The 27,955-nt window shown below is 45.9% G+C and overlaps 1 protein-coding gene across 3 annotated transcripts in view; it reads right to left on the bottom strand.

Moving 5' to 3' along the window:
• The window catches only part of LOC102429763 (dihydropyrimidine dehydrogenase [NADP(+)]-like), a 169,144-nt gene that overhangs the window by 43,488 nt on the left and 97,701 nt on the right, over positions 1 to 27,955 (bottom strand). The window contains exons 4-6 of one of the 3 annotated variants that reach the window (XM_014446504.2): positions 18,159 to 18,246; positions 5,963 to 6,124; positions 4,078 to 4,424 (exon numbers count right to left, since the gene is read on the bottom strand). In XM_014446504.2, the coding sequence (XP_014301990.1) occupies positions 4,404 to 4,424; positions 5,963 to 6,124; positions 18,159 to 18,246 (271 nt within the window). In that variant the 3' untranslated portion in view covers positions 4,078 to 4,403. Of the gene's footprint in view, positions 1 to 4,077; positions 4,425 to 5,962; positions 6,125 to 18,158; positions 18,247 to 27,955 lie in introns of those variants that run through there. The other 2 variants (XM_023745451.1, XM_014446503.2) reach the window with 2 other exon arrangements.

The raw sequence follows: 27,955 nt of genomic DNA, 5'->3' as shown, positions 1-27,955 counted from the left end.
TTCACTCAGAGCACCATGCCTCTTACATGGGATTCATACTGATACAGTGCCATCACTTTATACGACTACTATTCATAAAACAGACTTAGAAACGTGCACATATTTTCAAGTTGCTCAGACTCAAATCGATGAGAGTCCATCATTCTAAACGGCAAGGTGCCCACAAGAGTAAAAAAAATGCCCAATAGCAAATAATCCTAACCATCAAGCAATCTGGGTCGATTTCAGCATTATTGCCTCAAACCTCCAAAACATATCCTCATGCTTTAAAGCTCTAGGTACACGAATGTAGTTTTAAAACAACCTAAAATATTGCGATGAAAATCAGCTAGCACTTCATTCCGTCCCACAGTTTGATTATCAGCCGTTGTGCCAGCACTGAGTATTTTTAATAGATTTCTACAGATTTTTTGGAGAAAAATGTCAGATATTTAGTGAAATCTATCAAGACATCACTCCTTTCTACTAATCATCGCACGAAGACCGAAAGGAGAGACACAAATCACACCTTCACAGAGATGACGGGCACCGATACCCCCGAGAGGAGCGTGTCACCAGGCACTAACGTATACCTTTCCTGATCATCTTTCTTTCTCCCAGAAACACTCTTCTTTTTGTGTAAAATCTCTCCATACTACTGTTTTAAATAGTAGCACGGAGAGATTTTATTCAGAGACAATGCAGATTTGGGGCAATTGGCAAGTGTGAGGTGACATTAATGGAACAACGATCCTATTTCTAAATGACCCGTGAAAGGCATTAGTGATAAATACTGGTTATCATTCATTATCATGGCGATGCGTCTTAGTTTCTGCTACATGAGCTGATAGATCTGATCGGTCAGTGGGTCAAACTGCTTCATAAACATGCTGGACTCTTTCCTGAAGGTGCCTGTGGCCGGGCCACCCCCAAGCCAGGCCCTGGCTTCCCGCCGTAAAGCAAAACCTCCGCTGCCAGCCTCAGCAGCGCTCCTGGCGCAGGCCCTTCCAAGACCCTGGATTTCGATTTTGCAGGAGTGCGTGCTTCTCTGTAATGTTTCATAAATGAAGCACGAAGTTCACCGTCTGGGGCCCCACAAAACCTGGCACCTGGCTGTATGTGCAACCAGCCTTCGACGGCCAGAAGGAAAAAGAGAACATGCATCCACCGAGAAACCGACTAAGGCCTCCGTGCTCATCTGACACAACCTGTTTCATTGCAGGCGCTTCCTCGCTCGGAGGCCGAGGCGCCTGGGGCTGTGTCTCCAGGTGGAATACCGGGCACCTGCAGCCAGAAGACCCGCTCACCCTGAGCTGGCGCAGGGGACTGTGACATTACCTGGGGCCAGTGAGTCTGGGACATCGCACAGATGGAGCACTGGCTGTGTGCTCCAGACCTGCCCTTAGGAGATGCCAGCTCGTGGGAGTTAACGAACTTCATGGGGCCTCCTGCTCCGTACACAGAAGATGGAGACGAGCGTGCTCACCTGCAGGTGATTCTGACTGAGGATCATCAAGTTCTATGTGCCTGCCACCCTCCAGGACAACAGGGCTGTGTTAACTGTGATTTTTTTTATCCTTAGTTTCTTCGTGTCCAAAATGGAAAAAAAACAACAAAAAAGCACACCCATCACCTCCTTGACGTGTCTGGAAGGGTGCCCTCCACACTAAAGGGAGACCTCACACAAACGCATGGCGCCCTACGCCGCTGTCATCTACCGCAGCTGCGCATCCCCTGCCCGATCCTTTTCTTCGCACGGACGTCTAATCACCTCCGACACCAAGTGACACAAATGGACGAAGGCGGGACCCTCACTCAGCACCACCGTGGCGGCAACATTTCAGTTGCTGGCTGGTATTATTGCGGAGGAGCTCCAACGTGCCTCAGGCCCCGCAGTTCAGCAGCAGCTCACAGCAACGCTGGGGCCTCGGCGATGCCCAATCAACGCTGGTTTCATTCACTGAACCCTACCCAGTGGGAGCTGAGGGCACTGGTGTGCACACCAGCCCGTCTGCCGGGATGGTCTGGTTTGCTTCCGCTGCCCTGGGTTCATGATTAGCAACGTCCTCTCCAAAGTGTCTGTGTGTTTGATCATTTTATTTACAGAGCAACCCAGAGGACAAACATACAGTAGGAGCCTATCCAAGCTCACATCTCGGTGTCCGCACAGCGTTTGTTTGTTCTTTGATAACTGGATTTCATTTGAGGACTGCACACGTGTGTGTTTTTCTTTGTCTCCACTTTTCTATGATGGACGGGAAGTATCACAAAAATACATTATCGGAAAGAGGACATGCAATCCTCTGCTATGTATTAGTATAGATTTTTCTATAATCTCCTCGCATATGCTTGTGCAAGGCTTTTCGTGACCTCCCTGTTCCAAAAAGGTAAGGTAGAAGTTTGGGGGTTTTCCCTAGTAAAATGGTCACAAAGGAACAAATAAGCATGCTCCTTCTTCACTCACAATTTGTCAACCTAATTATTGTAGCACCGAAGCAAACCATAAGTGCTGGTGTCCTTTAAGTAACTGTCAGAGGTTCTTCCATGTAGTCGCATGAGGCCTGGCTGTTTGAACTATAATACTGTATTTTTATTGTATTGTAAGGACTGATTAAATGAATGTGAACCGCGTTCACTTAATAAAATATAGAAATAAATGCACATGGTCTGCAAGGGTGTGTAAGTTGTGTACAATGCTGGGACACGGGGTGGGCCATGTCACGGGAGAAGTGGTATTGCAAACGCGCTGAGACATACAATTCATACAACACCTAAGGACTTCCCTTCTCAGTGAGCTCCTTGAGGGGGTCTGGGATTTCATGTGTCAGGCCCATGCTCAACTAAAAGTATAAAAACTAAACTAAAAGTGCAGTGTCAAGAAGTAATGCCATACAAAGAGCATATTTAATGGGTATTAAAATAATCTCATAGCCCGGCCGGTGTGCCTCAGTGGTTGAGCATCGACCTATGAACCGGGAGGTCAATGGTTGGATTCTCGGTCAGGGCACCTGCTTGGGTTGTGGGCTGGATCCCCAGTGTGGGGCACGCAGGAGGCAGCCAATCAGTGATCCTCTCTCATCATTGATGTTTCTCTCTCTCTCTTTCTCTCTCGCTCTCCCCCTTCCTCTCTGAAATCAATAAAAATATATTTAAAAAATCTCATAGAATGTTTATTGCAAAAAACAAATACCACTTTTAGATATCAAAATCTAATGTATTCCTAAAAGTGCCTAATTGATGCAGCAATTTTAATACCAATCCTCTGACCTTCATTAACTTTAACATTTCAAGTCAAATGTTAGAGCCCTGGAATTTTAATTTTAATTTTCCTACATTGCCTCCCTAACTCAATAACAGCAGCAGGAGAAAATGGATTCGGCATGCAGCTAATAATCTACTTAGAGTTATCCTTTCAAACTTCAGGAAAACAAGCAGACAGATCTATTCTCGTTTCATTCTCCTTTTGCAACAATTCATTAGTTACATGTGAGAGGCAATGAGAGTGGCGTTGGCCTGTTAAATGTGATAAATGCAGGATTCCTCACAAATTGAACGCAGTACCCCCGCACATGTTAACACAGAAACCTCAAGGGTTACACTTGAGAAGAGACATTTCAAAACCCCCACGTGATGGATGGAAAACCCAAACCACACTGTTAGTATGAGTGTTGTCAGTGCCAAATGGTCTTACGGAAGCCACACTGAGACCTCACTGAACGGGGCCAACCGCCTCCCCCAGAGGCGGGACCGCCCGTGGCCTGTGTGTCCCGAAGGCACACACGTGTGTCTGGAGCAAGGTCACGGCAGATGTGCAGCCAGCAAAGGACCGAGTAAAGTGACCACACACACAAACACACACACCCACACACCACACACACACACACACACACCACACACACACACACACCACACACACACACACACACACACCACACACACACACACACCCCACAAAAGGCAGCGGCCTCCGGACTCCCCTGCAGGCCGTCCTCTGTGCCACTCATACTTTCCCACCACAGTCCCTCCGTGTCGCACGCCCAGGTTCCAATGGGAAAGTGTAAGGTATGGGTTTCACCAAAAATGGCAGACTACAGAGTCGATATTTTAAAAATCACTTATTAAAAGTTACAGGAAAAACAATTTTGAAAATATCACCCTATTTTAGTCTGCTCTCCTAACCTTTACTTAATTTGGTTGAAAAAAGCAGATTGAGATTTCTGGAAAGGTCACCCATCAATCTGTTTTCTCAGACGACCAAGCAGGCAGCGTGTTTGCATCCTGCTCCGCTTCGGCTCGAGCGCTCACGTCCACAGTCTGGAAGAACAGCGGCGTTCTGCACATCATCCTCTTCCCGCTCACGGGCAGGACGTCAGCACCTTGTGTGTGTTCTGCTGATCGTCACAACACTGCTGACAGGTGGTACGTTAAAGCGAACCGCCCTTTGACTTAGAGAAGACAGAACTTTCTAGAATCACTTGCCCTAAGCGGTGAACTTCCAAGAACGGATGGAAAGCTCTCCCCCATCGTTTCCCTGGGAGATTTTTTTTTAACGGTTTCATAGACTGAGTTGAAGCCATAAGTACACAAAGTGTATTGAGATGAGATTGGAAAACACGTGCCTGTTCTAAATGCCACGGTTCACTTAACGGGCACCGAATGCCGTCCTGATCGGTGCTGTGTCTTAAATAAATAGACTCTGCTTCGGAAAGGGCTGGTGGGACTCCCGTTAAAACCAAGTGAGCCATCTCAGAGGAATGCCTCTCTCTCTCTCTCTCTCTCTCTCTCTCTCTCTCTCTCTCTCTCTCTCTCTCTCCCCCGGGTCACAGGAAACCTTACGATATTATTTTTGCTTTGGAATGCGATGTTAGCTCATATACAGATCGTGTGCCTTTGGCTTACTCCATCCTTGCAAGCTCCCCCTGGATTAATGAAGAGACGGTGGGTCCCCCAAGAAACCTGTGGGCGAATTCACGGGAATCTTCTCCACCAGCGAAGGGTGCTCTGGGGTTGTGGGGACCCTGCCTCGCATTGGTCAGGTACGCCCAGTGCCATGGTGCACTCGGCAAGAAAGGAAATTAAATCCCAGAATTTATTGCAACGACTCACAACCTCCAATTGTTTCTATTTTCTCATCCCCAGGAGCCCTTCCCGGGAATTGACCTGTCAGCAGGCAGGGGGGGAATAACCCTGATTTATCACCCAAAGCCAAGTGAGACTTAAGCTGGAGGGATATGGGGGGGGGGTCCTACAAGGAAAGAGGACGTTAGGTGGAAGTTGACAGAGCCGGAGAGGAAAGTCATTAATGGAAAATCCGGGGCTGACAGGCATTTACTTTGGCCTTTTAGCAAACTGGACCCCAAGGCTTACAAAATCTTCGTGGAGCCTCCGTAGCAGCTGATCCTTTACATGATACAGGGGAGCGGACCGGGCCGCTGACTCCCAAGTAACCCCAGAGAGCAGAGGGGACACCGGGGAGTCCACCTCATTGACACAGGGTTCCCGACAGAGGAAGCCACGGCCCCGCCTTCCACAGGAAACAGTGAAAAATGCTCTCGCTGTCTCCTCCTTCAAACCTGTAAGCTCACAAAACCTCACGCTGATGAAGAGTCCAGGGCGTTTGTGGAAATTCTCTGACCTCTGGCCGTGTTATCTCAAACTGTGAAGATTCAAGGGGGCCCACGACTAAACACTCCCATGTTCAGCTAATGAATACATTCTCCTTCCAGATCCTCTAATGTATGCGACTTTTAGTCAAAGTATTTTATTAACCTTCTGGGGCTGCAACTCATCTGACATATGGTTTTATGAAATTTCATGCTTTTTCTAGTCAAGTTGTGGGATAAAAATACTGTCGGGGGCACAACGCACAGCTTAGCTGTGTTATCACACTAACCGCTTCGGAGATCAACACGGCGCCGACGAGTGTAAAGCCACTTTCCCATTTCCACGCGGTAAGAGGGACAGAGCAATGAGCACCTCTTACCTCCGCAGCGAACTGCTGCAGCCCACCGATGTTAATGGGCCCCTCCTCGGTGGCATAGAGGTTGCAGCCGCCCACACACAGGTCGGAGGTGGGGCACACCATCCCACAGGTCAGGCCAAGCGGGTTGTCCGAGAAAATCATCTTGGCCGCTCCATAATAGTTCTGCCAAAACAAAATAAAATAAAATGTCATGACGTACCAGCCTACCTTCAACACTCAAATGAAGGCCTCTTCTATGAGGTAATTGGGTTGGAGATCAAGACATAAAAGATGCAAGGCTTTCAATAATACTGCTTCCCACCAGGACCCATCACGTAATAACCCGCAGAGGATGCAACATCGAGGAGTGTGCAGTATAGGGCATATGGATAAACCAGTGGTTCTCAACCTTCCTAATGCCGCGACCCTTTAATACAGTTCCTCATGTTGTGGTGACCTCCAATTTCATTGTTACACATTGAAAATAATGAAAGCATAGTGATTAATCACAAAAACAATATGTAATAATATGTGTTTTCCGATGGTCTTAGGCGACCCCTGTGAAAGGGTCGTTCGACCCCCAAAGGGGTCGAGACCCACAGGTTGAGAACCGCTGGGATAAATGAACAATTCATCAATTTTGGAAAACTAAACTTTAAAATGTAAGTGTTCTGTAATCATTTTCTTTACAAGGCATCTTGCTATAGCCTGCCCTAAGTTATTTTCATTTTTAATAGTGGTAAATGAGGTGTATACTGCTTGTACAAGCTTAAAACCTAAATCTTTTTTTAAAATATATTTTTATTGATTTCAGAGAGGAAGGGAGAGGGAGAGGGAGGAACATCAATGATGAGAGAGAATCATGGATCGGCTGCCTCCTGCACACCCCACACTGGGGATCGAGCTGGCAACCCAGGCCTGTGCCCTGACCAGGAATCGAACCCTGACTCCTGGTTCATATGGTCAACGCTCAACCACTGAGCCACGCTGGCTGGGCAAAACCTAAATCTTAAAATTTAAAAAAACAAAACAAAACAAAAAGAGTTGCACTGAATTAGAAGCAGCTGGGGCTCTTTCTCGTCATCCCCCCGACGTCTGCAGGGAAACTGTATGAAGAACTCTGTGCTCAGAGGCCTGGTTGGCAAGTTTGTAAGGAGGAAAATTCTGATAAACAGGGCGGGCTCCTTTTCTCAGAATTTTCCTACAAACTTTCCAACCAAGTCTCCTATGTTCCCCCACGTGGCTCAAATCAACTTTTGTAAAAATTCAAAAAAAAAAAAAAAAAAAGAACTCCGTGCTGATTGCCAGCCTCTCTCACAGACTGTTACCCAAAGGTGCAGAGGACGCTCAGGACACATCCTCCTGGGCCACCTGACGAGCTCCCCTCCCCCACGCCCTCCCACACACCTGGCTACGACCCAGCAGCTCCGAAGCCCACGCACGGTACCCAGAGGCTGCTGAACCCAACTTGTCCAAAAGTGGTACAACTGTGTCTTTATTTACTAAATAAAGAACAAAAATAACAAGTTTCATATTTCAGGTCCATTTTTTCCCCTAATCAAAGAGAGATTTAGACCTGACCAGTAATCCTCAACTGTCAAGTACATAAAAAAATAAGGATAATTTGAAAACAACTGTATCAGTGAAGAGGACCTCAGGAGACATGAGAACTACATGGACGATGTTATTCTGGACAAAATCCTCGATCAGAAAGGGGGACTAGGTAGGAATGAGAACATCTGAAGCAACAACAGACTCAGTTAATGATAATGCTTCATTAATTGTAACAAATGTGCTAAAATACAAATGTTCATGGGGAGACTGCATGCAGATGCACATGGGAATTCTCTGCACAATCTTCACAATTTTTCTGTAAATAAAAAACTGCACTAATAATACAGTTTTAAAAAGAGATTGTAGCAGGTACTTAATGCTATGAAACTCATGCATTTATTTTGCCTTTGGCTTTGTCTGAAATCCTTTTAAAGGTCTTTGAAACCACACACATGGCTTCCGTGAGTAACCTCAAGCATAAATACAATTATTAGAGACTACAGACCACTGATGATGATAAACAACAATCACCTTCAGTATTTATTGACACTGGTACATTCCCAGCACTCTGCCCCGCCTTTCTATTTATTCTTTATCCCCACTCATCTTATGTAAGATGTACTGCACTCAATAAAAAAAAACAAAAAAACTTTTAGGCACAAGAAGAGACAATTAAATGCCTCACGATCTGAGAAAATAAGAGGTAAATGAGGCAGAGCCCAGGTGACCCAGACAGTGAAGTTAGCAGAAAAAGACTTTAAAATAATCTTGATGACAATTCAGGCAAAGAAAAGGCAAACCAGATAGATGAAACCATGCAAAACATAACCAGAATACTGAAATCTGTTTTAAGAGAATCAAACTGCCATTCTGCAATGGAATAACACATTTAAAAATAGACTTTAATGCATACTTTTAACGGCATTCGCAATGATTTAACTGCATTTGTCATATTCAATGTGTCTCCTTAGCAACCAAGACATGTCTGACACGTGAGAACGGTTCTTCAGTGCACATTTTCTGAATCCGTCCGAGGAATGTGTTGTGAATGCAGCTGATAAACAAGGTGACGTAGGTGGAAAGGTTAAATAATCTGCCAGAGGGTCACACTGCCTGTAACCGGCAGAGCTGGGACTCAGAGCCGTACGCCTGACCTGTGAAGGCCCAGGAAGATGCCGATACTCAAGCGCCTGTCCCACTCCTGGGAACAGCAGGTCGCCGACAATGAAACCGTTTAGTGACTCTTCAACACTCCGGCGACTCCACGTCTAACCTCACACCAAAATAAAATTGTCAGAGGCTACGAAAATTTTAAAAATTAGTAAGAATGACTGAGGGCTTCACAAATAAGAAGCACCATAGCAATTTCTGGAAACGTCCAATGCCTGCTCCCCGACATCGAGACGCCGGTATCAGAGGGAAGAAGTCCTGTCGGACTGCGGTGTAGTCAGCTTGGCATGGGCGGCCGTGAAAACGATTCTGGGGCGACAGGGCTACGGTGCGAGGGAAAGACATGCGGGGCAACACTCAGGAGTGTTCAGAAAACATCTGGTGCGATCACGTGGCAATCTGGCTACGTCAGTTCATTCTCTCACTTAGGAAGTGACGATTCCAAGATAGAGTTGGGAAAAGTGTTTGCACCTAATTACCAGAATCCTGACTACCGACCAGAGGGGCGGGTTTGGCACTTTTTAACAGGAAGGTGTCAGCATTAAGGGACCAGCCGGGAAGACTGTTGTACAGACGCCCCGGCTGGCTTGGCTCAGTGGATAGGGCGTCGCCCTGCGGACTGAAGGGTCCCAGGTTCGATTCCGGCCAAGGGCACATGAGTGGGTCGTGGGTTGGATCCCCAGTAGGAAGCGTGCAGAAGGCAGCCGATCAATGATTCTCCCTCATCATCGATGTTTCTATCTCTCTCTCCCTCACCCTTCTCTGAAATAAAAACATATATATTTTAAAAAGATTATTGCACGGATAATGTGGACATTCTCAGAAATGGAGTGAAATGATGGGAATGTAAAGAAGACAGGATGGTATCTCAGAAAGGAAAGCCTCGCCACGCCACAGAACAAGACGCGGCGGAGCCATGGCTGAGCCTTCACCATCGTCCTCGCAAACAAGCGTGGAGACGTGCAGGGACCCCCCCCCCCCCCACGCCCGGGGATCTGTGTGCTCCGAGCCAGAGCCCCAGAAACCCGCGCGAAAGGGAGCACCCATCAACTCTGCCCACGGACCCGTCAAAATCAACAGGAATTCTTTCCTTTCCCAGGAAGTGGGCCGGTTCCCCGCGCCCTCCTCCCCAACAAGAGGCCTGGCTCCTCGCCTGTGAGCCCCCCAGCCTTTCTCAGAGGAAAGGCCAGCACACCGACATGTGGAGGGCACTTCAGAGCCACCCGGCCGCCGCCTCCTCCAGACTCAGACCCACTCCAACCGGCGCCTTCAAGTTATTCAATCCGTCGCCTGCGTCTGGCCTTCCACTGGGGGAAGGAGCACGGAAGGGCCTGTTCAGTGGGATCTGGGCGAGGAGGTATCTTATGTCTAAAGCCTGAGGAATTGTACCCCTTCGCTAAACAAACACTGAAAAGGCAAAAAGAAAAAAATGTTGGCTATGTTTGTTGTATGTATATCAACACAAAAGAACAGGCACTGAATGTTCTCCTGTCCACTAACTTACCCATCAACTCCTCTGTTACTCACTGGGGTTTTCAAATCACGCGCTGAGGTACAGAACGTGGGCCAGGTATGCAAGTTGTTTTCAGATAACTTTTACTTTTGTCGGGCCAGTGTGGCTCAGTGGTTGACCATAGACCCATGAACCAGTAGGTCTCAGCTTGACCCCCAGCAGGGGGCGTGCAGGAGGCAGCTGATGGATGATTCTCTCTCATCATTAATGTTTCTCTCTCTCTCCCCCACTGCCTGCCTCTCTGAAATCAATAAGAATATATTTTAAAAATTCAACTAAGTTGTATATCTTTCTAAAAAGTAACCAGAATTATGGCTTAACTATTATTCTTTTTTTACCTGAACAGACAAAAAATGAACACATACTAATGGGGCATTTGGTGTCTAGGATCTGAGGTAGAAATTTAGCGTCTGGATGTATTATTAAACTTCGTATCTCTCTCTTCTGAAAGATGCGGTACTGAAAACAAAGCAACGTCACACGTGACTCAGAAAAGAGAGGAGAATTACTCCCTCTGATTTAATTTAAAATACACTGGAAAAAACAACATGCACTGATTACTAATATTCAGTCACACAGAGAAAAATGGTGGAGGCTTTGGTTGTTTCTTTGTTTTTAAAAAATCATTTGTTAATTTAAACAGCAAAAATATTCAAGTCAAACTGTTAGTTGAGTTTTAAAAATAAGTTTATATTCCCAGTAACAAATACATGTAACAGCAAAGTTATAAATCGGAGGAGAGAAAGAGCTCAAGACAATCTCACCCCAAATAGTCTGACCCCAAACAAGACTTGAAGCAAGCCCAGTGACTCCCGCAAAACACCACACGCATAAGATAATTACTTAATAAGCTCAGAACTTCCTTCTTTATGCTATTGGAGCTAGACTATAATTGAACACTCCTATTTTCTTCTATTCAAAAAAATAAAGTCAGACTATTTTCTGAGGAGAATGAGAGCTGCCCTAGCTGTCAGGGTGCTGTGGTGTGTAGCACACTGTGATGACATTAGGGCTGATGACAGCTGAACGACACTGCTTGTACAGTGGCTACAAACAGATGTATCAGAGCAGTCTCCCTGCCATGGACACTAATTTAAACCCATCATTCCTTTCAAAATTAGAATTAGTTTTGATGATATTAAGTTAACACTCTTCGATTTATCAAAGTCATTTTCAAAACACAAAGCTGCAGTTTCTTTATGATGAAGTTATACCCATTATCCACCATTCAAGATGTGAATAGGCCAGGCTAGCGTGGCTCAGTGCTTGAGTGTCGACCTATGAACCAGGAGGTCACGGTTCGATTCCTGGTCAGGGCACATGCCCGGGTTGCGGGCTTGAACCCCCGTGTGGGGCGTGCAGGAGGCAGCCAATCAGTGATTCTCTCTCATCACTGATGTTTCTATCTCTCTCTCTCCTTCTCCCTTCCTCTCTGAAATCAATAAAAATATATTTAAAATAAATAAGTAAATAAAAATTGAAAAGGGTGTTAATAGCACTTAGAAAGCGCCCACAAATAGCACATGGGTTACTTATTTAGGGCATCATATCTGAATAATAACTCAGAGTATAGACCGGTATTCATGCTGATAGTGCAGTGGGAGACAGGCAGAAGCACACCGGACAAGGTTCCGGAACATTCAGTTACGTTACTAAGCAGTTGTGTGACCCCAACAAGTCAGTTAGCCTTGCTGGGTTCCAAATTTTTATTTCATACAATGAGATGGCTCGTTAGATTACAACTTCACTTGTCTGGCTTCTGTTCCCTTGACTTTTACTTATTAACATTAAAAATATTCTAATGAGGATGTTATGTGTTTGTACCAACTATTCTTTGTCTTGATGACACTAAAGAAAAAGTTTAATTATGTAAATTAATGCAAATATGGACCATATATCGTCGTTGTATTTTAAACATAATTGCCATTTTCAAAAATATTTACAAAGGCATCTATTTAAATGTGTCCATACACAGACACACAACCACAAACCATGTGTTATTACTGGTTTCAAATGAAACTGGCTTACGATACACAATGAACATCTTTCTCCTTTAGTTCTACTCATGTTACTTTTAGTTTTTATATTGCTTGAATTTTATAATGGCTTGACTAACAATTTGTGAGTTATAGGAAGTTTTTCAGAACTAAATATTCTTCTTTGGAAGCAAATATGAAGAAAAGCAGTTACCATTCCACATTGTATTGGCTGGGATTAAAAGTAAAAATGTAATCTTTTAAAGGCCCAAAGGCATGTTTTACAAAACAGAAATGAGATAGATTTTGCTAAGCATTAATGATTCAACAGTGCACATTCATCTATCTTCTTCCCCACAACACATTAAAGAAAATGGGGCATTTTGAAAATAAGATGCCAGTCCTTTGTTTTGAAATCCTACCATTTGCCAGACTCAACCTTAGGAAGTTATAGATTAAAGCTAAAGGTTGAATTCTGAAAAATTTAGTTAATGTTGTATCAGCTGACAAATGAGGCAGAAATGAGCTTACACTTGCATTGATAATTGTAAATTAATATTTTATTATGGTCTGAACACAGCGATCCATAATTATTTTGTAGAACATTTTTTTCCATTTTGTAAAACTAGTTGTACACTTAGAGGAAAGTTAGGGTATTCGGAAAATAAGTACAATATCTGGGAAACGTCCTTACCTACTGATAATGTACATGACACAGCATAGGAGTAAGAACCCCGCAGACCTGTCAGAGACAGATCGACAGGGTAAACAGGTGGTTTGGAAACAGGCCTACACGAATCCAGAGTTAAATATGTGACAAAGGTGGCATTTCAGAATAGTGGGGAAATATACTATATACAAACAGATTTGGAACAATTAGTCATTTAGGGGGAAAAAATCCAAATCTTTCCCTCACTCGATACCAACATAAAAAATTAGCGTAGGGCCTGTCGCTTGTTACTCTGTAACCTTTGGGCTCTATTTTAATTCACTATTAAATTTTGCCGTATTATTTTTACTAGAAACAGACATGCTCATTGTAGAAGCATAATAATATGGAGCTTTCTAAGAAACATGCTAATAACTTCTCTCCTCCCCTCCCTCAACCTCAATCAATGAAGGAGATTAAGTTTAAATTAAATCCTTCTAGTCCAGGTTCAGCTTATATATAAGTTGGAATTTTTTCTAAAGAGAGAGCCACGCTCTTCATATTAAGATGCCGCCTACTCTTCTTCACTTACTAAGGATATACTTCTAGATCAATAAATATAACAGCAATACATTTCTAAAACATAGTCATAACAGTCTATAAAATATAGTGTAACAGAGTTGGCAATTTTTTTAAATGATGGGCACTCTAGTTGTCTTGAGTTTTCTGCTATTTCCAAACAATCCTACAATTGCTACCATCACTGCTCCTGTGCGTAGGCTATTACACGGTGGTACTTTTATTTCTCTCGGAAGGACAAATAGTAAAGCATTTCTGGCACAAGAGTATAGAAATGTTCGCAAGAGCCAAGCATTTTCCCACAGTAGAGACTTCCTGTTTTCTTCCTCCTGAACGGCACAGAGGTTACTGAACATTTTGACTTTAACAATCGGATGGGGAGAAACTGGCGTCCCATCCTCTGACTGGCGTACTAATACTTCTGAGCAATAGGAGGACACCTCTAATGTCATTATTAATCACTTGTATCGCCTCTTCTATAATGGGTGTAGCTTTTGCCCTTGCATCGCCTGGGTTGGCTTATTAATCTCATTCACATTTTCAGGAACTCCTCTGATGAACAGAGAAGTTGCCAGCTAGCCTCACACGTGCATGGCAAAAAAATTTCACTTGGCTTCATGTTTGGTTGGTTATTATGTCAAAAATACGTTTTAAAATGTGCACCGCAAAATTTGCTCTCACTTAGTTTGGAGCTTCAAAATGATCCTTAACTATGTTTATTTTTATATGTAAAAGTAAGTCCAGATAACATTCATCTGATGGCCTGACCGCCACCAGACCATTTATTAAAATATGCCCAGTACGGGCCTCTAGCAATGGTGGAATCAGTCCGTCGAATTGGAAAGTCCTCTTCATTATATATATTATGCTCTCATAATGAAAGGGCGAGGGCTAGGTTGCCCCAGGGTAGGGGCTACGTCCTACTCTGCTAGCCACACCCAGGCGGCAGAGCACAGTTCTTTCTCCTCCCCTTACTCCAACCCCCACCCTATATAACCCGTCCTGAGACGGGGTTGGGGCGCTCAGCCACGTGGATTGCTTTTGTGTCGGTGTGTCTGCGCCCAAGCTAGCTTGAAATAAATACAGATTCTTATGCTTTTGCATCGAATTGGCTCCCTAATGTGATTTCTTGGGAATCTTGGAATCTGGGCATAACAATATTCACTTGGTTCTATTTACAAACTTTCATCTGCTCCAGAAATGTGTATCCTTCCACCAGCACCTCGTTGTTTTGAGTAGAGGAGCCTTATCGGGAATTTCAATATCTGATATGGCGGATCTTTGTCTTATTTTTCAGAAGCTTCTTACAAGTATTACTGATACAACAATAAACTCTGCCGGCTACTTTCACTAGGGATCTGTGCTAGAGCATCTTCCATCTCACATGGAGTCATGGAGTCAAGCTTTTCTCTAACGTGTATATTCCATTTCTTTATCTAGATATAAAAGGCACACAAAAGCACAGAGATTCTATAAAATATGCAAATCAGTGGAAAAAATCAACACTTTCCAGTTTCATCTAACATTAAAAACAATAACAACAAAGATCTCCATTGTTTGAAATCTCCATTGCAAACAAGGAAACCTTTTTAAAGCAGTGACTCCCCCTCCCCCTGCACTTACAGACTGACCTCAGGCATTCTTCTATCAAGTACTGTGTTTGCTCAAAGGAAAACCAGCAAGAACCAGAGCCCAGCCCTCCCAGGCTGGTGACTGAGAGGCGAGCTTCCAGTGCAGAGAGACCATCGCCAACAACCCCGCACAGAGGGCACAGGGCAAGGCTAGGGAGGTGGTGGGCAGGACAGAACGGGGGGGGGGGGGGGGATAAAGGGTGGAAGCACCGGCCTAACCACTCCACTGAATCACAGACGCCGCAGGATGCGATGCGGGTGGCATCCTTTTCCCGAGACTAAGGCTCCCCTGAGTCTGAGGACCCCATTCCCTCTCCACCTGGGAAGGCCCCCGCCTGGGCTGAGGGCCGGCAGAGCGAGCTGGAAGGGCCTACACTGCACAGGCTGATGAATCTCTCTCTTCACAAAAAGCAAGAGCCTCTGGCCTTCTAATTGCCACAGTGATTTGGCAACAACGCACGGCTTACAAGGGCTCCTTAAGGCCTGCGAAGACCTCCTTTCCAATCAGTATCTCCACATCCCCGCCTCCGCGGAACCCGTGGAACTGGATCCTGAGTGCAGCGCTCCTTGGGGGGAAAAAAATGGGGACAATGAACCAAACGGGACGCTTCTTCCTTTAGAGAGGATTCTGATCTTGCTGAGACATTTTATAAACTTGGCGAAGGAGACCACAGTTCCTGTCTTTTTTTTTTTAAATTTTGAATGAAGGGGGCATACACTATTAGAATCTCAGAGCCACTATTGAATGTTAGACGTTCTAGGGAGACTTTGCTAGGCGGGGTCATAATTCTAATCTCTCTCACACTTGAAGGCAGGAGTACTGCCCCGGGTATAATTGTAGCCAACACATACTGGACTTCAAACTTTGGGCATTTTATTTCACTCCTTTTCTCATCCTATATAATAAAACCCTAATATGCAAATCAACTGAACGGTGGAATGACTAGTCACTATGATGCGCACTGACCACCAGGGGGCAGATGCTCGATGCAGGAGCTGCCCCCTGGTGGTCAGTGCGCTCCCACAGGGGGAGACCTGCTCAGCCAGAAGCCAAGCTCATGGCTGGAGAGCGCTGGGGCAGCGGCAGGGGCGGGAGCCTCTTCCACCTCCACAGCAGCGCTAAGGGCCCCGCCACTCCGGACATCCCCTGAGGGGTCCCGGACTGCGAGAGGGCACAGGCCGGGCTGAGGGACCCCCTCCCTCCAGTGCAGGAATGTCGTGCACCGGGCTTCTAGTGAGGTTATAATTAAAGATTGCCTATGTATGTTTCACATAAGGCCTTTATTTTCACATATGACAAAATTCCTGTGAGGATGTCAGTTTGGGATACTCCAAAGTTCATAAATGAGATCCCTTCCCAGAATCCATCTTATTAGTTACAAAACAAATACATAGCACTGAACATTTCATATCATCTACAGGATTAAATCTCAAATACTGAGCACAGAAATCAAATTCTTTCACAACCTAATCCCAATCCAATGGCCTTGTTTCTGTCCTAGCCACAGTGAATTTATTACATTTCTCTTAAACCTGATACGTACATGCCCACATTTCCTGCTTTTTCAAATGCTAAATACTCTTCCTCTGTTGCAACATTAACCACACTGAATTATGGTTATTCTTTGAACATATATGTTCTTGCTCATAGATTATGAACTACAAAAAGGCAGGTGTGTATGGTACACGGTAGATATTCAATAAATGACAACTACAAAAGTAGTAACTACTTATATGGTATTCACCATATTGAGTGAATAGGGAAATTAATAATTCCACATCAACAAAATATTTCCTGAGTAATTACTATGTTAGAGATTTTCACCTACAAGTGTTATTCAGTGTATACCGTGACCTTGTAAGACAAATACTATCTTTCATAAATAAAACTAAAGAGATAAGCCCGACCTGCATGGCTCAGTGGTTGTGCATCGACCTATGAACCAGGAGGTCATGTTTTGATTCCTGGTCAGGGCACATGCCCTGGTTGCAGGCTCGATCTCTAGTGGGGGCGTGCAGGAGGCAGCCAGCCAATCAATGATTTTCTCTCATCACTGATGTTTCTATCTCTCTCTCCACCTCTCTTCCTCTCTGAAATCAATAAAAAATATATTTTTTAAAAAGTAAAGAGATTAGTTTTTCCTACATTCACTCTAAGAGGTCAAACTAAAAATTCCACCTAGATATCAAATCCCAATAAATCTGATGATGTAGGTTAATACCATGATCTTTACCCCAGGAACAGCCTTAGGAATGATTCTTTTGAAATCCTACAGCTATATAAATGTATTATTTCCCTCCTAATCGATCGTTTAAAAGATAATTGACATACTGAGAAATGATCTTTATCTACGGAAAGCCACCTGGGTGTGGGCCGCACACGGGGGTTGGTAGCGTTTTAGAACGTGCGTGTGAAGCCTGTGGACAGGATTCTCCGCGTCCTTAGGGGGGACTTCCTCCAGGCTCTGCCCGTTGTTTAAGGATAAGACACAACAAAAGGTGCTATTAGTTAATCATTCCATCAACCCACCATGCGCTTCCTGGGCGAAACCTGGGCTTAGCCTTACATCGATTTAAAAAACGAAACAGCGCACTTAAGAGATCAAAGCTCCTCTGTCCTGCTCATGCCGCTTCCTACGCTCGGCTTGTTTGTGATGGGGGTGGTTTTTGTCTGCGGCTCTACCAGCCTCTCTGATTTGCTCCACGTCTTAAACAAATGAACTGAATGTTAGGAGAACGGGGCAGTCCACTCCATTCCTTCGCTGCCTCTCTGTGTGCCAGACGCTAAAACAAAGACTTTTCACAATTAGAAGCGCGCTGCGATGGTCGGTGGCAGTGCCCACCTACAAGCAGTGAGCATGCTGACGCTCGAGTCCATCGAGTCAATGAAATCATCACTCATTTCAACAGGCGCTAATCTATAAGACGATGAGCAACAGTCTGCATTTTCACACGCATCATATCACGGCATGGAGGGGGCTATCTAATGAAATGCGCCACATTTCCGCAACTTACAGAAACCACATTTTCAATTCTTTCACCCAATCTATCCAGACACGCTTCATGCTCTCGTCGCAGGTCCCATCAGAGACCTGGATCGACGGGTGCTGTGAGGTTGCGGTTGCAGACAGACGTCCGAACTTACCTTGTTTGCGATGCTGGTGATGAAGGATTTGATGTCGAGATTCGTGGGGCAGCTCTTCTGACACGGGGCGTCTGCACACTTCAGGCATCTGGGAAGTCAAACAGCTGGTTAGAGAAGTTACCAAGTAGCTGAGATGACGTTCTATACATCCTCTACCCTACACCCCGCCAGAGTGAGTGAACAGCGAGGACAAATAAAACTGCACCACTTTCAGGTACAAAATCTTGTTATGCAAGAAAGTAAACATATTCTTTCCCTTCGTTCGCACCTGCAGGGATGTATAGAGTAGCAGGTGACAACCACCCCTGCTCGCCTTGTTCCTCCTTAGAGTTTTGGGGGTTCAGGCTTATTTAAGATCCATCATTCAGCACTAGCCCAGTGGTTGGCAAACTGCAGCTCGCAAGCCACATGCGGCTCTTCTGTGCATGGGCCACGAAGTTTCAATCGCACTGTACATGCACGCCCGCACATGGTATTTTGTGGAAGAGCCACACTCAAGGGGCCACAGAGCCGCATGTGGCTCGCCAGCTGCAGTTTGCCGACCACTGCCCTGGCCCGTGTGGCTCAGGGATTGGAGCGTGGGTCCTTCAACTGAAGGGTCACGGGTTCGATTCTGGTCAAGGGCACAAACTTGATCCCCAGCCTGGTCGGGACGCATGCGGGAGGCAACCAATAAATGCGTCTCTCACATGGATGTTTCTCTCTCTCTCCCCCCCGCCCCTTCCACTCTCTCTAAAAATCAATGGGAAAGATATCCTCAGGTGAGGATTAACAACAACATAAAGAGCCATCACTCACTCATTGACCAAATCAGTCTTGTTTTGCTCCCTTACGACGCGAGTAACCCTGGAGAGTGCAATCTTTTACGATAAAAGCTCTGTCTGCCTGCACACCACAATCACCACAGCAAGCCAAGAGGTACCGTGCCTCATTCTACCCCTTGGAGCATCCTTCCTCCCTTAACCCCTCACCCCCCTTCTTTGGCTTTGGCCCTCCCTCCCTGTCCAATTTCCTCATGTCTTTCACCCACACGCTACTCGCATGGCAACTGGGCTCTGTGGCAGCTGCGTGGGTGCCCAGCCCACACCCCCTCCTGTCACTGACGCTTCTATCCCTCGAGGGCTGTGCCCTTGGATGAAGAGAACAGGCTCGGCCAAGATCAAGGCCCCTGTCCGTGGCAGGCCGTGTGCAGCTACAGGCCACGAGGGGCTCCGAGGCCAGGCCTGGCCCCGCTTGGGGACCAGGTCCGCAGGGACCCACTGCAGGCCGGGTGGGGGCTCTGTCCCTCCAATCCCCACTCCTTCTCTCTTGTACAGAGGCTGCTTGTCCGCCAAGCCTCCCGCAAACCCATCTCACCTCAGAACCTGTGCCCCCGAACCACCTGGGAAGCCTGACCTATGCCCCAGGGCCCACAGAGGAGCCCTCGCCAGGCTGAGGGTGGGCCTGAGAACCTGAATTTCGGAGGGAACAACCTTTTGAGATGATTCTAATGTCCATGGCCGGACCCACTTAGTGAGAATCACAATTAATAATGACTCCTTCCGGACTGAAACTGGGAAGAACCGTCTTTAATTCGCACACTAATGTCAGCTTGTTCATTTCCTCATTCTTTTCTTTAATAGTTAATGAGCCCGACCAGCGTGGCACAGTGGTTAAGCTTCGACCTATGAACCAGGGGGTCATGGTTCGATTCCCGGTCAGGGCACAGGCCCGGGTTGCGGGCTCGATCCCCAGTGTAGGGCGTGCAGGAGGCAGCTGATCCATGATTCTCTCTCATCATGGATGTTTCTATTTCTTTCCCCCTCTCCCTTCCTCTCTGAAATCAATAAAAATATATTTTTTTAAAAAGAATCAGTGGACATTAGGGAAGTGAAGGAGGGTGGATTTGGAGTTCAGGGTCACTCGAGACAAGAACCTGAGAAGAGAACATGATGGGTACGTGAACCAGTGGAATTTGGTCTGGCAGAGTGAGAGGGGGAGTAGGAAAACAGTAGACCAGCGATCTAAAACGTAAGCTACCACCCTGTCGCATCTGTCAGGAGACCAGAATTCTCTGAGCATTTCACTGAGAACGAACCCTCCGCGGCTCCACTGACAAAGGTGACCGCCAGCTCCTTTTCCAACCTCTTCCCTGTGCGAAGACCTTGGTTCCTTCCCCAGGAGAGGACAGTGCCATCTCCTTGTCCTTCTGTTGTGTGTGGAAGAGTCTTCATTAGCCGAGCCGGTTTCTCAGTCTCTAATTAATATCTTGTTTCTACATCTGATCTCCTTTCTCTCGCCCGTGCCCTCAGCCTTCTCCCTAAATTAAATTCTACACAATGAGTACCGAAGGCTTTTCATAATCAATTGTCCTCTCCGAGCGGCAGTCATTAAGCCTCTCTCCCGTCCTGTCTCTAAACGCATTGTTAAGATTCACATCTATCATGCGGCAGCATTCCTATCTTCTCATACTTGTGATTTTCACCCTAAAACAATGTCGCCGAGTTCAAGAAGAATTGCTTGAAAGCGTGATCAGCAGCGTACGGCGTACGACAATGCAAGAATAGCCCAATCCAGGGCCTATTCGTCCGCGACGCCGAAATGAGGCGATACTTGTGTTACCTTCGGGTGAATTCATGCGCTGAGCACTAACAGTGATTTGAAAGGATGTCCTAGGATGCGATAAAATAAAAGAGCTGGAAATGTAGCCAATCGTATGCCATCTTAAATACCTCCTAATTTATTTTTTTTTAAGTCACTTCAACAGCTTTTTAAATACCTGTCGTTGAGGAGAAATACAGCAACAGATAGATGGAGTGGAGTTCTCCCTAATGAAGTCACACGTTTTCTGCCTCCCCTCCACCACCTACCACCCAACTTGAATAATAAGGCAATTACAAAACAAAGTTCTAATGTCAGCAGGAATGAATGAGTCACCTTAGTGTCCAGTGTGGGTTTTTCTAGGCTTCCAGAAAAATCTCACATTCGACCCAAACAGATTCACCCCAGCAGCCCTGACACGAGGTATGCATTTTTAGCTGTGGTTATTAAGTCTCTTTACCAAATAATTCTCCTTTTATTATGGAGCCAGTTCACAAATAACAGCTGTTGGAAATGTCAGATGTTAATGAGGCAGGGCGAAGCAGGCCTGGATTGCAGCATCTTTTTTTTTTTTTCCTCCGGTGCCATGAATATGCCGGGAATCGGCTGACTCTGATAATAACACCGTCTTGCAATTCTCTAAGCGTGCGGCAGCCCTAAAGTGCACGGGGCTGCCATTAATCCCACTTATCACTCTGACGGCTCAGTAATTACACCTCCGCCGGAGCCAGGTAGTCCTAATAGAACAGCAGCCGCGGCACGGGCACGCACGCCGGCGAGATGTTTTATTAAACGTGGTGGGGGTTGATCATCCAGTGACATTCCTGTTGACCTATTTTTCTATTTGACAATAAATTATCCTCTGACCACGCCATAATAGGTATTACGGAGTGCATTTGCGGTACCCGATCAGAATGGCACCGCATCACAGCGATGGAGGGAAATGGTGTAAATAAAATAGCAGAAATGCATGTCAGACTGTTATTACCCAAATTGCTCTAAATGACTGATACGGTGAAAAATCGCAGGCACCGTACTTAGGGGAATATGTCAACAATTATTGCAAACCACAGTTCCACGTACATCTTTCCCTTCGAAGTAACATTTCAATGACTCGTCTTTATCTTCCGTCGTTTAATTCCCATTCTATGTCTCCACATGACTCTGTTATAAGGTAGTTTATTTTTAAATGTGTCGCAAAGGGGGGGGAGTTAATTCAGATAAACCATGATGCAATATTTTAATCCCCAAATAATTACATTTGTACGAAGAGGAGCATATTAGATGATGTTTGAGAGCAATGAAACATCTTAGATTTTTTACTCGTGATAAACTTTTCTCATTTCCATTGTTAGTAGAGAGCATCACAATGGATTTCATCAAAAGCAAAATATAGAGTCCTTAATAGTGTTAACTCTTCGTGATTCAATCTGACCATTAAAAAATTTGTATAAAACATTAGTACCGGTACTTACGGGACAACAATCATTGGTGATATATTGATCAAGGCTCTTTCTCTAGGGAAAGAGGGCCAAGATCCCTGTTCCCAAACGCCAGCGGGGCTGTGCAGTTTTATTCCACAGCACGACACCCAGAACATGAGCACGCGGAAGAACGGCCAGCACTCCATCCCTCACACATCCAGGAGCCGGTGTCTGGGTCTGCTATTGTGATGCAGCTGCAACAGCTGGAATTGCAACCTACGCTTGCTAAGGAGTTTTCTAACCCATGTGTTTAAATAAGAATTTTTCAGTTAAAAAAAAAATCACAAAATCTATTTGAAAACCTTAAAACTTCACACTGTATTTTCTTTGTTTTGCTAGACTTTGGTTCAATCAAGTCAGCCCTGCTCATCACGCTAGGTATCTGTATATATAAAAGCCTAATATGCAAATTGTCCCTGTGGGAGTTCCACCAGGAGACTAATTGCTCGCTATGACATGCACTGACCACCAGGGGGCGGCATGAAATGAAGGAAGGCCCTGATCAGCCCTGATCACTGGCCGGCCTAGGGACCCTACCTGTGCATGAATTTCGTGCACCGGGCCTCTAGTAATCTATATTAGTCTGTATGTAATCAAACTGGGCAAGTTAGTGCCTACATTAAAAAATTAAAATGTTTTCCTCATATTGATGCATTTCCTCAGATCGTTGTTCAGTTCCTTCATTTGGAATGTGTGAGTAAGCGAGAGGTAGCATTTGGGTGTAGGGTCTAACTTCCCCACCCTAAAACCACCAGGTACGTAACTATGTAGTCCAATGTCTTCCCCCAACTCGGCAACATTTCTCTGGAACCGAGCAGATGTGAGCATCTACAGGTTGAAGGGAAGGAGAGTGACTAGAGGTAGGGAGGTTACAAGTGTCACCCACGTGTCTGAGTTCCCCAGCTTGGTCCCCTGTAGCCAGATCCTGTCATAACAAAAGGGCCCAAGAATGATGGTTGGTCTCTTTAAAACACGACGGAACTAATGCAGTGTCCCAATACGTTCAACAGTCAAAGGCATTCTCAGTTTGGAAACAGCCCAAGTGCCCATCAGTAGACGAGCGGATAAAAAAGCTGTGGGACATTTACACTGTGGAATTCTATGCCGCTGTGAAAAAAGGGTCTCTTACCCTTTGGGACAGCTTGGATGGACATGGAAACTATTATGCTCAGTGAAATAAGCCAAGCTAAGAAAGACAAATATCACATGATCTCACTTTCTGTGGAATCTAATGAGCAAAATGAATTGACCAAGAAGATAAAACCCAAAGCATGAAGGCATGAAACAGACTCACATACCTTGATGTGGGGTTGGGGGACGAGAAGAGATAAAACAAAGAAATTATAGTTATAGCCCATGGACTTGGGCAACAGGAGAGTGAAGACCTGAGGGAGGGAGTTGGTAAGGGCCAGGAGGAGGGCGGATAAGGAGAAGAAATGGGAGACATCTGTGATACTATATACTATATCTATATCTATATATATATCTATATATATATATATATATAGATATATATATAGATATAGATATATATATATCACGCTCAAAGGCTGTTAAATAGCGTTGTTTACCCGTATCTTCAGAAAAAAATCACTTCTACTGTGGTGGTAAACAACTTGCTTCCCTATTTATAATGGTCTGGCCCGCTAGCAACTTCAGCGCGAAATTATTACTAATTTGCCTACAAACGTCAGGTGGTCATAATAATCTGGCCACTCGGTGTATATATAAAAGCCTAAGTGACTATTCAACCGTTTGACAGGTAGCTATGACGCGCACTGACCACCAGGGGGCAGACGCTCGATGCACAGGCATGGAAACATGGAACAGACTGAGAATCTCAGAGGGAAGGGGGGAGGAGGGAGGGCGGGAAGAGATTAACCAAAGATCTTATATGCATACTAGAGGCCCGGTGCACAGATGTGTGCACCTGTGGAGTCCCTCGGCCTGGCCTGTGGGGATCAGGCCGAAACTGGAAGTCTGACATCCCTTGAGGGGTCCCAGATTGCGAGAGGGCACAGGCCAGGCCAAGGGACCCCACCAGTGCACAAATCTGTGCACCGAGCCTCTAGTCATCAAAAAAAAAAAAAAGAGAGAGAGAGAGAGCCATTCTCAGCTTCCATAACTCTCCCCGCTCCTCTGTGACACGGGTTCTTTCTAGCTCGGGGGTATTTGGAACTGACTTTGAATATTTCTGATGCGCGTCTTGGCCCGGCTTCCACATCTGCTGGGCTCCAAAGCTGTGGCAACATCATTAACAGCCACTGCATTTTTTATGCTGTGCACCATTCTGCCTTTCAAACACGCCGATGATGTTCATGTTTAGGGCCCTTGATATGTACCTGGAGGTACAGGTTAGCACCAAAACACAATTTTTCAATAGAGCTATTTACTAGAAATTTCCCTTCACCCATGGGCGCTCTGAGACACCGCAAAAGAAACAGCATTTAAAACAGCGCACACTTCACACAAGCAACGGTCATGCTATTCTGCTGGGTGATCTTGCCCGCGAGTCTAGGAACAATGTATAAAGGACATTTCTAGCCCTGACCAGCGGCCATCAGTTGGCTGAGCTTTGTCCCCGGCACCCAAAGGTCGCCAGTTCCATTCCCTGGTCAGGGCACATACCTGGGCTGCAGGCTTGATCCACAGCAGGGGGCGTGCAAGAGGCAGCCAATAGATGCTTCTCATGTCAATGTTTCTCCCTCCCCCTTCCTCTCTCTCTAAAATCAATAAAGACGTATCCAACAAGCAAACGATGTTCCTACAACCTTTCTGTAGTCTGTGTCAGAGAATTATTAAGGGCGTGTCCCCGAGTAAGTGCCCACAGGATGCAACTAGTAAATTAAACCAGGCTTCCCCTCATCCCTGCTCTGCCCAGTACCTCCTGCACTGCGGTACCCTGAAGGCCCATGTCAGGCACGTGCGCCCTTCCCCTTCCCACCGTCTGTCACCTGGTGAGATGGTAACGAGGTATTTCTTACCCTGCAGCATAGGGTCACACTTTCCCCTGACCAGCATGCTCTCTCTGTGCATATGATCTTTCTAATAACTGATCAAAGACCTGTATTTCATAAGCCATTGTAACTGGAATGTTCCTCTACACATCACACAGATCCGTTACAGAGATCAGCAGTCTAGTTAGCATGGAGCCATTCTCAAAACCCCCGTTTCTCCATGCATTTCGCAGCCCAACCTCCCGTCTCTGGTTGAACTACAAGCAGCCACGACTAATTTTCCCGAGCCCGCATGCCGCTGCCGGGGACCACGTGGCGCCCCTCCCGTTCTGACCAGCTGCTCCATGAGGCTCAATCTACGTCTGATCCTTTACAGCCCTTGGAGGGATGCGGGGACGGGGCTGACGGTTCCTATGACAGCTTTCCTGCTCCTCGGCAATCCCATCTCGCCGGCACCGTTCCCTGGCGGTGTCGTAACATCCCTGATTTATATCGAGAATCCTCCCGGCGTCTTAGAGAAAAGACGCGGTTCCTTTGAGCATCTCCCTTTGCTGTGCGGATCGCCTTCCGGAATGTGGGAACACCTGTTGTATGTTCATCTTCATGTCAGGGGCACCCGCTGGGAAGGAATACAGATGAGTCATTGGGGCGCTAAGAGTCAACTTTCCAGCAAATTTCAAAACCCAAAAGCTGTAGAGTTTATGACTTCTTTGCAGGCAGTTTCAGAAATAATATCATAGTAAACTTGATGTAGAGATTTTTATCTTGTTTCTAATAAAGATGTAACAGAGAAACAGGATCCAGTAGGTAAGCCATACATAGGCTATTTATCACGATACGATTCCTAGATTTACGGCATATGCTGATTATGAAAAAAAAAAATGTTTGTGTAAATCTGGAAACCTACTGAAGGGCATGTAGACGGAGATTTCGGATAGATCTGACTTTACAGGATGCTACGTTATTTACATTTCTTTGCAGTGAGCACGCGTGACATGTAATTGAAAAAGAAAAGACAGGACGGGGATGTGTTTGGCACTGAAATCACGTTATCTCGTGGAATTTTTATTGTTCGACTTTGGCCATTAGAGTTGACCCAGCGAAAGAAAACCCACCATGCCCCCGCATTCTTTCCTCTCCCCCCCAAAGCTCGTACGGTCTTACAGAGGATCGTCCACAGTTTCAGTAGGACGAGCACATGGAACAGACTTCTGAGCAGCTGGTGGCCACAGAGCAGAGGGGCAGGGCTGGCCAAAGAAACAGAGTCAGTGCCGGCGCGGAGCACAGGGACTCACCGTCATTTATTCATTTATGTTTGCTAATCGTCACCCAAGGGTATTTTTCTCCCATTGCTTTTCAGAGAGAGAGTGGAAGGGAGGGAAGAGGAGGAAGAGAGACAGAGAGAGAAACATCAGTGTGAGAGAGACACATCGATTGGTTGCCTCCTGCACGCACCCCAACTCAGGGCTTGGAGTGAACCACAACCCAGGTAGGTGCCCTTGACCGGGAATCGAACCTGCGACCCTTCAGTGTCCAGGTCAGCACTCTAACCCCTGAGCCGCGCCCACCAGAGCACGGGGACTCACTGATCACAGTAAAGTAACCGTGTAGGAACTACTTGGCCTTCACATGATGAGAGAACAGACACCAATAACAGGCTTTAGAAAGAAAGAAATGTTCCCGCATCTCAGCTCTGTAAATGTTATGGCGGAGTAGAAACAAGTCCATGTGAAATGACTTATTGAAATGCTACCGGGTGCTGAGTTCTGTGCCGGCGGAGGGGAGGAGTCACGGACACGCACGGGGAGATGGTGACATAGGGGACACCAGGCTCGCTGCCGGGGAGAGGCCTTTGTCCGGCTGTGTTTTTCTCTCTGCACGTGCAGCAGGGGTTGCAATATTTTCGGTGCCGACAGCGCAGATTCGCAGAGCGACCGTCAGACTGGGTTTCCTGCCCGTTGGCACGGCCCCATCTGTGGAGCCCAAACAGGTGTCTAAGGTCTTCCTCCAGGAAAAGGAGGCCACTCACCCATTTTTTGAAGTAAAAAGTCCCCCCCACACACACCTACATTTAAACTAAATTAAATTTCAAGTTACATATGCCTTCCTTTTACTTATCTAAATCTATCTTGATCACCCCAAGATAAAGAGAAATGTCTTCAGCACAAACATTTTTTAAGTTTCATACAATCCTGGCCGTCTTTTTAGAATAACCCGTCTCTGGTCCTGACATTCTCCTGCTTAGAAGGGGGAATTCTGCCCAGCGGCATGGCTCGCTGGTGGAGCATCTCTTGCTATTGTGGACCCAGCATTTTCGTGGAGGTAAATGACCTACAGAAATCATGAAGACCAACCTTGCCAGGAGGAATGCCAGACAGACGAAATACAAACAAGGAGAAACAACCTGTAGAAACACCACAGACATGAGTCATGATAGAGGCAATAAAAATATACACAACGTCTATACTCATGACCCAGCCGCAAACAAGTGTCACGATTCCACACTTGGAACATTCTATTTTGTGGCCAAAAAAGTCAGTAAGCCCCGGACTGCAGCTGCTGTGCCGGCCACTCCGGCCTCCCACCAGGTTCTGGCGGAGACGCGGACACTATTTCAGTCCTGGGGCATTTACTGCATTTACTACGCCGGGCGGCACAGGAAGAAGATGCAGAAATTCCAGGAAATTAATGACTATGAAAGAAAACAGATAAGAGCATAAATGTTTAATCTTCTCCATTTAAGCCACATCCTAAGATGGACCGGGTTTCAGGCAAT

This window comes from Myotis lucifugus, unplaced genomic scaffold, assembly GCF_000147115.1.
Source record: "Myotis lucifugus unplaced genomic scaffold, Myoluc2.0 scaffold_544, whole genome shotgun sequence".
Lineage (NCBI taxonomy): Eukaryota > Metazoa > Chordata > Mammalia > Chiroptera > Vespertilionidae > Myotis > Myotis lucifugus.
The sequence above is the reverse complement of the archived record's forward strand: the minus strand, read 5'-3'. Positions and strand labels throughout refer to the sequence as shown.